The sequence below is a fragment of the Giraffa tippelskirchi genome, chromosome 10 (assembly GCF_054371585.1).
Source record: "Giraffa tippelskirchi isolate mGirTip1 chromosome 10, T2T-mGirTip1v1.2.pri, whole genome shotgun sequence".
In the NCBI taxonomy this organism is placed as follows: domain Eukaryota; kingdom Metazoa; phylum Chordata; class Mammalia; order Artiodactyla; family Giraffidae; genus Giraffa; species Giraffa tippelskirchi.
The window spans coordinates 137,613,980-137,627,364 of record NC_137284.1 but is presented as its reverse complement, the minus strand read 5'-3'; the positions used below and the strand labels follow the sequence as shown (position 1 = coordinate 137,627,364).

General features: G+C 34.2%; 1 protein-coding gene across 7 annotated transcripts in view; it reads left to right on the top strand.

Annotated features, from left to right (window-relative positions):
• The window catches only part of TMEM209 (transmembrane protein 209), a 31,471-nt gene extending 18,445 nt beyond the window's left edge, over positions 1–13,026 (top strand). For 3 of the 7 annotated variants that reach the window (XM_081537029.1, XM_081537028.1, XM_081537027.1), the window contains exons 10-15: positions 1,958–2,083; positions 4,477–4,574; positions 5,555–5,669; positions 5,772–5,869; positions 7,492–7,565; positions 11,284–13,026. In XM_081537029.1, the coding sequence (XP_081393155.1) occupies positions 1,958–2,083; positions 4,477–4,574; positions 5,555–5,669; positions 5,772–5,869; positions 7,492–7,565; positions 11,284–11,338 (566 nt within the window). In that variant the 3' untranslated portion in view covers positions 11,339–13,026. Of the gene's footprint in view, positions 1–1,957; positions 2,084–4,476; positions 4,575–5,554; positions 5,670–5,771; positions 5,870–7,491; positions 7,566–7,625; positions 8,959–11,283 lie in introns of those variants that run through there. The other 4 variants (XM_081537033.1, XM_081537031.1, XM_081537030.1 and 1 more) reach the window with 2 other exon arrangements.
• The last annotated feature ends 359 nt before the right edge of the window (positions 13,027–13,385 follow it).

The window sequence follows — 13,385 nt, the reverse complement described above, 5'->3', positions numbered from 1 at the left end:
TCTGGGAGATAGTGAAGGACAGGAAAGCTTGACGTGCTGCAGTCAAGGGGTCACAAAGAGTCAAACACAACTGAGCAACTGAACAACAACAAAGTACCTATTTACTGAGTACCCAAATTTTTTTGTTTAGTTATTTATTTGGCTGTGCTGGGTCTTACTTAGTTGCAGCATGTGGGATCTAGTTCCCTAACCAGGGATTAAACCTGGGCCCCCTGCATTGTGGAAGTCCCTAGATGTTTTATATGTAATGTACACAACATTCACATTAACCTTGAAAGCTAGCTTTTAGTGCCTGTTTTATGGAACAGGCCGCTAAGACTCAGAGAGGTAAAGTAACTAGCCCAGTGTCACAGAGCAGTGATTTGAGGCCAGAGCTTTCTGACTCCAAAGTTGGAAGGGTTACTTTCTAGGTCTTAGTGGTAGTATTTGAACTTACGGTTATCTTTTTTGAGATTTTTATAAGCTATAAAAATATGTATCTTTCACATTTTACCGGTGTGATGTGCTTTTTAGAAAAGAACAGCATTGTTTTATCACTGCGAAAACAACATGTGTATGTTCATTGTAGAAAATTTGGAAAGTGGGCTTTCCTGGTGGTAAAGAATCCACCTGCCAGTGTAGGTTCAATCCTTGGTTTGGGAACATCCCCTGGAGAAGGAAATGGCAACCCACTCTGGTATTCTTGCCTAGGAAATCCCATGGACAGAGGAGTCTGGTGGGCTATAGTCCGTGGGATCACAAAAGAGTTGGACACGACTTAGCAACTAAACAACAACAACATAGAAATACACAAAGAATATTTCGTGTGATTGTACTTCAGGAGATAACCACAATCAGTTAGTTGTTTGTTTTGTTTTTTACTTTAATCATGAAAACTGTTCAGTTTTAGTTTTCATAGATCCTTCAAGAGGGAGGGGACATATGTATACTTATGGCTGATTCATATTTTTATTTGGCAGAAAGCAACAAAATTCTGTAAAGCAATTGTCTATCAATTAAAAAATAAATTTAAAAAAAACATGGAAAATCAGTCAGTTTTAGTCACAATCGTGTATTCTTTTTTGGAGAAAGATACTATGATACTGTATATATCAGTTGTACGTTATATCATAATTCAAGAACATTAAAATGTGAAAAGGATGTATTTGGGAGTTGAGCAAATAGTACGTATGTGTATATATTTTTAATTGAATTGAAGTCATACCTCCTTTTTTTCCCTCCACTTTTTCTATTTTTGTTAAGTATTCTCTAGTACTATTTTTATGGATAGTTTATATTTCTTTTCTATGTATGTAATATATTGTATTTAACTGATCTTTGTTATTTAATAGAAGAGTTTCCCTTTACTGTTACTAATAGTGCTGTGAGTAAATGTCCTTTTACTTAAATATTTGTGTACGTTTATAATTACTTCTTTAGGATAATTTCTGAGAGGGTAAGTTCAATAGGTATAAATGTATTAAGCCTTTGTACATAATCCTTCAAAAAGCTTAAACCAATTTATATTCTAGCAATAATGTCACCTATAAGAAAGCCTCTTTTCCCAACATTGTATAGTAAGGTTGGACATTTTGAAACTTTCTGTTGGTTTATTAATTTCTTTGGATGGTAGTCTTTCATGAAATGATGAGAGAAATCACTGTCATAAAGTTTTCACTTGTCAGTGGCATAATAGACATCTTTTAACTCAGTCTGATTTTGAAAGCTATCGTTTATCTTTTTATTAATATATACACCCCGCAAGAATCTCCTGTGTATTAGTTGTTATATATATAGCTGCCACCTTGCCAGAAATGGTCAAGTAAATTGTAGGTAAAGTAGATAATGCAGGTTGTTAAGATAAACTATCATTGCTTTTATTTATTCCTTCAATGTCTATTCAGGGAAGAGCATTTGAAGTTTTTTTGAGGGTCCACATGAAGAATAACCTGTGTGTCCTGTGTTTTAATTTTAACAGAGGCTAGTATTACCAGCTTGAAACAGGCTGCTTTAGTCAAAGCTCCACTCATTCCAACTCTGAATACAATCGTGCAGTATCTAGACCTCACTCCAAATCAGGAATACTTGTTTGAAAGGATCAAAGGTAATTATTGATTTGAAGAGGAAAAAAAATGAGAGCTGTTTCACTACTTTGAAATTTTATAAATAAAGGTAACATGGGAAAGAAATTTTTTTTCATTATTAAGTATCACTAAGTATGATCTTACTTTATAAATACACATTATGGCTTCATTAAGGCTAATACTTGAACAACTTTTGGGTTTTATATTTTGTATGCTTAAAAATGGTCAAAATAATGTAGTTATCCTTGAATACAGTAATAATTTTGTCCTATATAGGGAAACTTAAATATGAGTTAAATGGGCTCACGTGAGTATTTCCTTCATTTTCTGTTCTTAAACTACCAAGCATGGACGCCACAATGACATTCTTTATAATTTTAGTATGCTGATCTTATTTCTTTCAGTTTTTAAAAGTCTTGTGTAATATGTTGCTTCTTTATATTTTTGTTATATTCTGATTATTTGGGGAAAATATGATCTGGGGTTCAATCCTTGGGTTGGGAAGATCCCCTAGAAGAGAATGGCAACCCACTCCAGTATTCTCGCCTGTAAAATCCCATAGGCAGAGGAGCCTGGTGGGCTGCAGTCTGTGAAGTCTCAGAGAGTCAGACATGACTGAGTGACAGAGCGTGTGCGTGTACACACACATACACAATCTTCTCAAGAGACTGACTTGAGAATCAGGATATTTAGCCTCCCTGATACCCCCACATACTCTATTTATGCCTCCCTACATTTATTTGGATAGACTCTATAAAATGGTCTCATCACTAAAACAAGTTTTAGAAGTATTATTTCACTTTTTAGATTTATCATAAATCTTAATTTGCAAGTGTTATGTTGCCCCTTCTGTATTCTAGGTTTAGACTAGGGTTCAGGAAGAGACATTTATCATGACTTTTTTTTTTTTTGAGTATAATTGCTTTATAATGCTGTGTTAGTTTCCACCATACATGTATACATATATCCTCCCCTCCCTCGTGAGCCTCCCTCCCACCCCTCCCCCAGGTCCCACCCCTCTGAGTCATCACAGAGCCCTGAGCTGAGCTCCCTGTGCTGTGCAGCAGCTTCCCGCTAGCTCGCTGTTTCACACATGGCAGTGTGTGTCAGTGCTGCTGTCTCAATTCATCCCACCCTCTCCTCCCCAAAAATGTAAGGAGAATGCAAACATACTTAAAACTAGACACAAGAGTCTGCTCAGCCGCCTTATACCTAGCACCCAGTTCTAGCAGCCATCAGGCCCTGTGCAGCCCTTACCCTTTCCATAGTCCCATCTACCTCCTCCCTTCCTGCATTATTTGAGGCCAGTCCTATATGTCATCATCAGATTATCTGCAGGGATCTTGATATGTATCTGTAGAAGAAGATAAGACCTTTTAAAAAGAGAACCACAAACAGAGGGATCACACCTCATATTTTTATATTATGAAATATATAGCTTATATACATAGCCAGGTGGCGCAATGATAAAGAATCCACCTGCCAATGCAGGAAGACCCAGGTTTGATCCCTGGTTTGGGAAGATCCCCTGGAGGAGGAAATGGCAACCCACTCCAGTATTCTTGCCTGGAAAATCCCATGGATGAAGAAGTCTGACAGGCTACAGTCCATGGGGTTGCAAAGAGTCGGGCACAACTGAGTGACTAACTCTTCACTTTGCCTCATAGCTAACAGGATATTTATACATCCAAAAAAAGATATGTGTGTGCACATATATACAGAGTGTGTATACATATATATATATAAAGTTTTATATGTTAAGTATACAAAAATGTTTAAAAAACACAGTGAACATTTATATGGGGCTTCTAGATTGAACAATTACCATCCTTTTACCATATTTGATTCTCTCTATATATACATATACATACACACATGCATTTTACATATACACACACATTTTTTTGCTCTAACATTGTGGACATCATTACTTCTCAGCACATGAGTTCCTAAAAGTAAGAACGTTCTACATAACCGTAATATAATTATCAGACCTTAAGAATGAATATTTCTAGATCTGATAATCCAGTTTATATTCAGGTTTCCCATTTATCCGGAGACTGTTATATACCCTTTTTTTTCTAACCGGAATAGTTTATGTTCACACATTACATTGTGTTGCTTTCTCTTTTTTTTTGTCTCTTTGTCTAAAATGGTTCTGCCAACTGTTTCCCCCCCCCCCCCGTGACATTGCCTTTTTTAAGAATCCAGAACAGTAATCTTGTCTTACATTGGATTTATCTTATTCTTTCTTCATGGTGCTATTTAAATTAATTTTATCTTGTATTTCTTTGTTTGAATGTTTTGATTGGGTTTTTAAGATGACATGCTTTCCTTGTTGTAACCCCTCAGCCTGTTTTTCCTTCTTTCTTGTACATACTTAGCTTTTTTTATTTCACCTCTGTTGCTACAGAACTTTCTCAGGGAGGCTGTATGAGCTCATTTCGATGGAATAGAGGTGGCGACTTTAAAGGTCGCAAGTGGGATACAGACCTGCCCACTGATTCTGCTGTAAGTCCTCAGTTTTATTTTGTTTTCTCAGTTTGACATTTTTGTTACGGGCTTATTTTTCCATTATAAAATAAGCATTAAAAGAACTTAGAGGGAATTCCCTGGTGGTCCAGTGGTTAGGACTCAACTGCTTTCACTGCTGTAAGCCCAGGTTCAATCCCTGGTCAGAGAACTAAGATCGTGCAAAATGTATGCCGTGGCCGAAAAAGAAAAAAAAAGAAAAATTGAAAAATTGTTTTTAAATAAAAATTTTTAGAAATTAAGTAGAAATAAAAAATTAAAATTGTACTGGCATCTTAACCCAACCACTGTTAATATTTTTGTGTGTATTTTCTTATTTTTTTTTACTTAGATTGTGCTATTTTTAATATTTTTATCATAGATATAATTGTAAAATTTGTCTCCTGCTGTCTTTCACTTTTCAGTGTTTAAGTATTCGCATTATTACTCACTGTCATTTAACTGACCTAAAAGTTTTGGAAACATGTAGTGGCGGGGGTAGATTTTTGTTTTTCTATCTTAAATACTGTTGGGAGTAACATAATGCATGTTTCTTTCTAATTTGGGGTTATGACTTTAAGAAAGATTCCTAGAATTAGATTTATGAGATCAAAGACTATAAAGTTTTGAGCATTTAAAAGTTTCTCAAAATTATGTTTGTTTTTTTAAAATGACTGTTGCATATGAAAATGAAGTTTTAAATGCTGATACTCAAGAATTGAATATATGTGTATTTTATCTTGATTTTGCTGTTAATTAACTATATCAGGGTGAATAATCCACTTAACATAAAATTAGGAATGTCTTTTATCTTTTCATTTTATAGATTTCATCTTACAAATATAACCACTTGAAAGCATTTTTGCTAATTCTTTCTCTGGGGAAAAATTTAAAAATTGGAATCATTATAAACAGATGTTTGAAAAGTACCATACATAGGTTTTCATGCTGACTTTGAAAAATTATTTCCTTGTCTTCAGATCATCATGCATGTATTTTGCACCTACCTTGATTCCAGATTACCTCCACATCCTAAATATCCTGATGGAAAAACATTTACTTCTCAGCACTTTGTTCAGACACCAAATAAACCAGGTATAAACAACCTCTCCTAAAAGAATGAGTTAAGCTTTTCACGTGAAATAATGTAGTGGGGGCTTTTTGTTTGTTTTTTAATGTAGCCTATTTCCTTTACAGATGTGACAAATGAGAATGTTTTCTGCATTTATCAGAGTGCTATCAACCCTCCCCATTATGAGCTAATCTACCAGCGTCATGTCTACAACCTTCCAAAGGTACTTCTAAATATAGCAGTTGCTGTTACTAATGTCATGGATGACTTACTTTGATATTTCTTTTAAAATTAGATTCTCTTTATGAAATAGGTAAACTTCTTAAGTTAGGGGAAACGTGCTATTTTTATATCCCTTTTTTTAAAATTCTGAAAGTAATATATACATAATTTGGAAAACTATGAAGAAAAGGAAGAAAAATTCATTCCATTATTTAGAGGAAGCTGTTACTATTTGGTGTATTTTTTTTTTTTTTTAATTTCATTTTGGTCTTTCTCTGTACCTTTTTATGGGTTGAAATCCTATTATTTGTATAGTTTTATCCCCTTTAAAAAATTAACATTATAATTTTCCATGACTTTAAAAGTCTTCATAAAAACAGTTTTTAATGACTATTTTAAAACTTCATAATAAAGATATACTTTATGCAACCACTCCCTACAGTTGGACATTTTTTATGTTTCTAATTCTTCATTGTCATAAATAGCTTTATGCACATAACTATCTGTATTTTGGGTAATTTTTTAGCCCAAAGTCCAAAAGTAGAATTCTAGGTAATAGAATATTTTCAAGGCTGTTAAAATATATTATCAAATTACTGTATGAAAAAGTTTATTGTACCAGTTTACACTTCTATCCAGGCATTTTACTCTTTTTATAAACATCAGTTCTGTTGATGACCTTTGTGGTTATTTTGTTACCAGCATCTTTACTAAAGAAATTTTATGTAGACTAAATCATAAATTGTATTCTTCATCTATCAGATACCCAGGAGAGAATATTTCATTTTTTTTTTAAGTTTAATATTTCAACTTTGTAAGTGTAAATAATTTGGGCCATTTAAAGAAACACTGTCTTTAAAAATCATATATCCTAAAGATATTTTAGTCAAAACACTAAATCAGGGTGAACAGGTATAAGTTAATCAGTAAACTGAAAATCTAAATCAGGAGCTAGTAATAGTTTGATTTTAGTGCTAACAAAATGCTACCTTGTCCCTTGTAGATAAGATAAATTTACATTTAATATATTACTTACATTGTTACATATCATCATGTATTTTAAAATGTGATTAAAGGTTTTTTAATCTCAACACTTTTGTTTAAGCTGTTAATTTTGGGGATAGTGTTTTGTGTGTAGGATATAGAGGTACCAACTTCAGAGTATCTCCCATCCAGTCCTTTGTAAATGCTGCTCCCCTTGTGTGGGAACTTCCCAGTGTGTTTATTTCCGCTTATCTTTCAGGTCTCAACTTAAAAATATCTCTTCTCAGGGAGGCATTGCTTCACTGCTCTGGTTTTTATGTATTTGTTCCCATGGCACTCTGCACCTCCTCCTCTCTCATAACATTCATCACACGTTAATTCTGAGTTTCCTGTCTGCCTTTCCTTCTGCTAGACTTTAAGCTCCTTGATTACATGGATCCTCTCTGTTTTATTCACCACAGAAGTCCCACTTATAGCACAAAAGTAGGCACTTTGTTTAATGAATGAATGAAAGCCTGAATTACATGGAATTCTGAATTAGTAGAATAGAAATTGATAGGATCCGCATTTACCTCTCAGACTGAATTTTTGTTTTGGTTTGGTTTAAATCTTGCTGGGTTTTTTTTGTCTTTGTTCCAGGGCCGAAATAATATGTTTCATACATTGTTGATGTTCCTCTACATTATAAAAACCAAAGAGTCAGGAATGCTTGGGTAGGTATTTATGCTTTAAAAATGCAAGTGCTTATTTTGTACACTTTTTCTTATGTTCAGATTCTGCAGAAGGCAGCATCATATACTGAAAAGATTTGTGGACTAAACAGCACATGACATGGCTTCTAGTTCTGGCTCAGCGCTTTCACTAACCAGTTCTGCAAGTCCATTAATTCCTTGGAACCTCCATTTCCCTATTGATAAAAAGGCAATTCGACCACATTATTGGCTTTTACAGCGGTGTCCCCCAGAGGGACAACTCGGATATATCAGGCTCTCGCCACTTTAAAATTAAGAAAACAAACAAACCAACTGGAGTCCTGTTTGTTCAGGCTATCCCATTTCAGACACAGAGCCTTCTGCAAAATATTTACACTTCCAAAGAGACTGAGTCAGCACCTGTTCCCTAATACTGTTAATTGGAATGGAAAAATGGTCAGTTGAAATTATTTACTTTGTGTCTTCTAAGTAATTAGTAATGAAGCTCACATACTGTTACAGTAAACTCAAAATTGCTGTCTTGTCATTTTGGTGATTTGAAATTTCAGTGCTTCAAAACAGTATGTGAAGTAAATGGACCCCAGCTAATGCTGGGTAAATCTGGTAATGCACGGGCTGGAAGTCTGAGAATCTGGGTTCTGGGTGCATCTCTGCCTGCACTAAGTAACCTGAGGCTAAAAAAATGAAAAGGGAAGAGCTGAGTAGAAAGCATCAGTCTGGTCAGCTCTGATCTGCATGTTTCTGTTCAGTTCTATTTACGTGTCCTGTTTAATACAGCTTCTAGAATGGCACTGTCCCACACAGCAGCCACCAGCCACATGTGTGTGGCATTGAGCATTTGAAACATGACTAGTCTAGATTGAGATGGGCTGTCAATATAAAAGATCCCCTGGAGTCGGAAATGGCAACCCAATCCAGTATTCTTGCCTGGGAAATTTCATGGACAGAGGAGCCTGGAGGGCAACAGTCCATGGGGTTGCAAAGAGTCAGACACAACTGAGCATGCACTACAGTGTGAAATGAAATAGGTAGACTAGAATTTAAAGACCTAGTATCAAATAATAAAGTAAAATATCTTGTTGATAATTTCATATATTGATTACATGTTGAAATAATATGTTGGATATACTGAGTTAAATGAAATACATTATTAAAATTACTTTCACCTGTTTCTTTTTACTGTTTAGTTTTTAAGGTTATATATTATATTTCTGTTGGATAGCACTGCACTGGAGAAAGACAAACTCCTGTCTTTAATTAAACACATTAGATGCAAAGATTTTTAGGACATAAACTGAAATTTATAAACAGCTTTCTAAGAAATTTATCAGCTTCCTGTAGCATGTATTTTTTTAATGTAAGAAAGATTAAATAAACTCACTTTTGTCAGGCATCTCTGCTACCATGGTTCTTTTTTATTTTTTAATTACAAAAATAATGCATGTTCAATGTAGAAATATTTAAACAATACAGCAGTGTATAAACTAGAAATTGAAAACTCCCCTCTGATCAACTCTCTCTCAGTGCCACTCCTTCAAGGTATCTACCACTGGGTTATCAGTTTGAGGTGTATGTTTTTCCAGTTACTTTATGGGGAAAGTTGATTTTGTTTTTATTTTTCATTTTGTTTAAAAATATATTGTACCCAAACATATTACCTTGTGAGCTGCTTTTTAATCTTATGGTATAGCTTGGATATTTTTCTGTGTTAATAAATAGACTTTTTTCCTAAATTTTCTAGCAGCATTTGGTTATAGATATACATATATTAGAAAGATGGAATGTGCTATGGTTTTGTAATTCTTCACTTAAAAGTGTTTCTGGAAGGCTATTTTGAAGTGGGGAATTAATTTAGCAGTATTTTAAATATTGAATTTTTTTATTTTAATTGAAAATTCATCTTTTCCTCTAAAAATCTAAATTGATAATTGATACAGGCTTGTGTTGAGTGCCATATACAGTTTGTCAAATACATGCAAATGTAAAATCTTTAAAAGTACTTAGTAGGGCAGTGATTTACTCAGAAGCCCAAAAGAATTGATAGAATTCTTAAAGTGCTTATCTTCTCTGAATGAGCCCCTTATACGTGGAAACATAAGTGAAACATTTTAGACTAAAACTAATCTGTGTTTTATTTGTTTGGGATTTTTTTAATCCAGGGGAAAAACACTTTGAAATTATTGGCTTTTAAAATATGATTGATCTTTTTAATACATTGTAGAACAACCAAATGTTAAAAACTGCCCTGCTGTGTCATAAAGGAAACAAGCAAGTGGCTCAAATATAGTCCACTTGGAATCATGCCCATAATACAGCAGATTGATACAAAATGTCAATTCAGTGCTTTGTATTTGTGCAGTTACTAGAATGAGATGAATGTTTTACTTCCAAGAAGGAAAAAAATCTAGACAGAATTGACTGCACAGTAAAGTATCCTGTTTAGCAAAAGACACCATAAATAAAGTTTGAAACTAAGTGACAAACTGAGACAAAGCATTATGTTGTAATGCTTAGAGCAAAGCTAAGTTAATATCCATCATATATAAAGAGCATGTAAATTAGAAAAGAAAAATACAGAAAATGGTTTAAGACATGAACGAAAGACTTTTTCATAGAGGAGTGTTGTGCAAATGGTTAATAAACATGAAAAGAGGCTTAGTCTCATTTACTGCTGCTGCTAAGTCACTGCAGTCGTGTCCGACTCTGTGCGACCCCACAGACGGCAGCCCACCAGGCTCCCCCGTCCCTTGGATTCTCCAGGCAAGAACACTGGAGTGGGTTGCCATTTCCTTCTCCAATGCATGAAAGTGAAAAGTGAAAGTGAAGTCGCTCAGTCATGTCTGACCCTTAGCGACTAGCAAGCCAAAATTAAGATCTTTTTTTCCCCTATCATACTGAAATTTCTCATTTGCAGTGTTGTTGAGGGTATGGAGAAAACACAGTTGATGAAATTTTGAAGGGCATTTTTGGTACATTTAAAAATTTTTTTTATCAAAATTAATACATACTCATAATTTTAAAAGTCACAGTGTGCTAAAATTTCATGACAGAAATAAGGCATTCCCAGTATTCCCCAAGCCCACCTCCCAAAAGCAAGTGCTTAAAACTCCTCTAGCTCCAGATAGTAGAGATGTGTAGTTCTCCTTTGACTGTCATCCTGTTAGATGAGTCATTGTTCTCTTTCGGCCCTCTTATCCTTCCCTCTTACTTTGAATACAGTTGTATTACTTTCTGGAGTAGATTTATCTTTATATTATGTGCAGTAAGGCTTAATTTAAGCTATATTAGTAATACCCATATTTACTGAAGCAGGCCAAATAATTAGAAAACTCCTAATTGAAATCAACTATGTAAAGTTCTCTAAGAGGCCTAGCATCTCTAAATCTCCATTTTAAAAAATTTAATTGACACTTTTACTTACTTGCTAAAATTGTCCTATTAACTCCATCTGTTGTAATAGTTCTTGAGTTCCACTGAAAAATTAATTTTCAACACTCCATAAACCATTTGTTCTAAGTTTGGGTTTTAAGCATAGGTGAGAAAGTAATTACTGTTACTAGACTTCACCTGATAAACCGTGTATAACACAACTGGTTGCAGAAAAGTACTAAATGTTAATTAAACTTGTATTCCTTGTAAAGACTCCTGTTTTTTGGGGAAAAAATGACCTTAAATGCTTGGCAATCAGTTTCACTAATTTTTATTTTTTATTTTTTAGGAGAGTTAATCTTGGCCTATCTGGTGTGAATATTTTGTGGATTTTTGGAGAGTAGTGGGTAATTTAATTCCAAACATTTGGACTTTATTTGACTGAATCAGAAGTTGAATCTAAGCATCTGAGTCACTGCCTCTTCTGAAATAAGATACTATGTGTATGTTACAGACTCTTTAGATGTAACAGAAAATAGCTAGTGTGAAACATATTCTACACCAAGAATAATTACCTTCAATTTTTTATCATTTCAGAAAAAACTACAACCCTTCAGATTTTTCTTGACACACAAAACAGTGCAGTTACCCCTTAATTAATTCGAGTCCTTCTTTATTGTAACCGCCAAATAAGAATCATTCACCTGATTGTTCCCCACAAAATTTTTTCAATTGAGTTATTTAGTATAAATAATTAAAAAGAAACAAGGAAATTGCTCATTTTTTTTTAATGTCTATATTTCCCCAATGTTTGGCAAATCGGCCCAAGGCCCAGATTTAAAGAAATGAGATAAACTTCTAAATAATGTTAATTCATGTGTATCTTTAAAATATTATTGAAAGAGATTTGACGGTATTAATGTTTAAAAAGTCAACTCTCTATGAAGTTCACAGTTTTTGAACATGGTTTGAAACATGCTGCATGGTCTTCTCTGTGATGCCCTTGCCCCTTGCACTCCAGTCTTGCCTTAGCTCTCTCCTTCCCTGCCCCAGCCACACTGGCCCTCTCAGTGGCCTCTATGCACTCCCACTGCCTGAGACATTTCCTGCTCCACTGCTTGGTCTTTCTGACCCTCCTCAGCAGCCTTCTAAGTTCTGCCTAAATGTTTCTTTCCCAAGGGACTATCCCTCCCCAACCCCTTTCCATTCCCACCACCACCACCCAAGTCCCCCAGACCCTCTGACTGTTCTCTCCTGGTACCTTTCAACTTAGCTTCTTATCATCAAGAAGTGGTTTGAAATCACACATGCACGTGCATCTCTTTATGTCTCTTGACACCTGAGCTGTTCAATTACAGCAGCCACCTAAGGCTATTAAGCACTTGAAACACACCTTGAATGAATTGTAATGTGCTGTGGGTGTAAAATTACATCAAAGACTTGATGTGAATAAAAGACCGTAAACTAAATAGAAAAATAAAAAGTCAACTTGGGTTAAATTTAGCTGATAGAATTAAACTATTTAGGTCTTAGTCAGGAGGCTGAAGACATCAAGAAAACAATTGCCTTGGTTTTAATAACTCAGTTTCACTATTCCCTAATATTGAATTCCCTTCTTTAAGATCATATGCTATCTTATCTGTTTAAATTTCTTAGATGTGTTCAAAATATCTGGCGAGTAGGAAATTACCAAGTTTGTAAGTTTTGCTTGACTCTCCATCTATTTTCTTAAATGTATAAGTAGTATATCTAAGGCTAGCTAGCATCTGTATATGTTTTCTGGGTTGACATATTATTAGAGACTGCTTTACCTGGAAAAACCAGTATCTTCTCAAAAACTTAATGTCACTGTTATATATGTTGCTTCTTTTGTATAATTTTTAAATCTTGTTCCTGTTTTTAAAAAGTCAGATGTCCAAAAGAAAGCAGGTTTCTATCTTATAACTGCTTTTGATATGTGCTAAATTTGTTAGGATAAATTACCAATTAAACATGTTAAATATAAGAACATGTTACAATCTAAGTTTACCATTTCAAGTTTGTGTATCTACTTCACAATTATAAAAAATAAAAGATAATGTGTTGTTTCTTATATTAAAGTTTATGTGTCAAAAATGCAATATACAGTAAATATTTCACATGAAGTCTAATGGTACACGTTAGAAAAGGAAAGATTTTGTTTGCCTACTAAGGGTGGTATGGGTTACTATACTCTGGGTAGCTTTCATATATTAATTTGTCTTCACAAATGTTTCAGCCAACATATACTTACTATAGCTTTTATTAAAAATACTGTAATGAATTAGTTTGAATTCATACTTCAAGAAGACACCGCACTGCAAATGTGGTAAATTTTTTGGTACCTCTGTTAAAATGAGTAAATAATCTTTTCTCTAATTAAATGTTATTTATAGTATATTTCTCACAAATTTTTCTTCGCTTGACTCATCC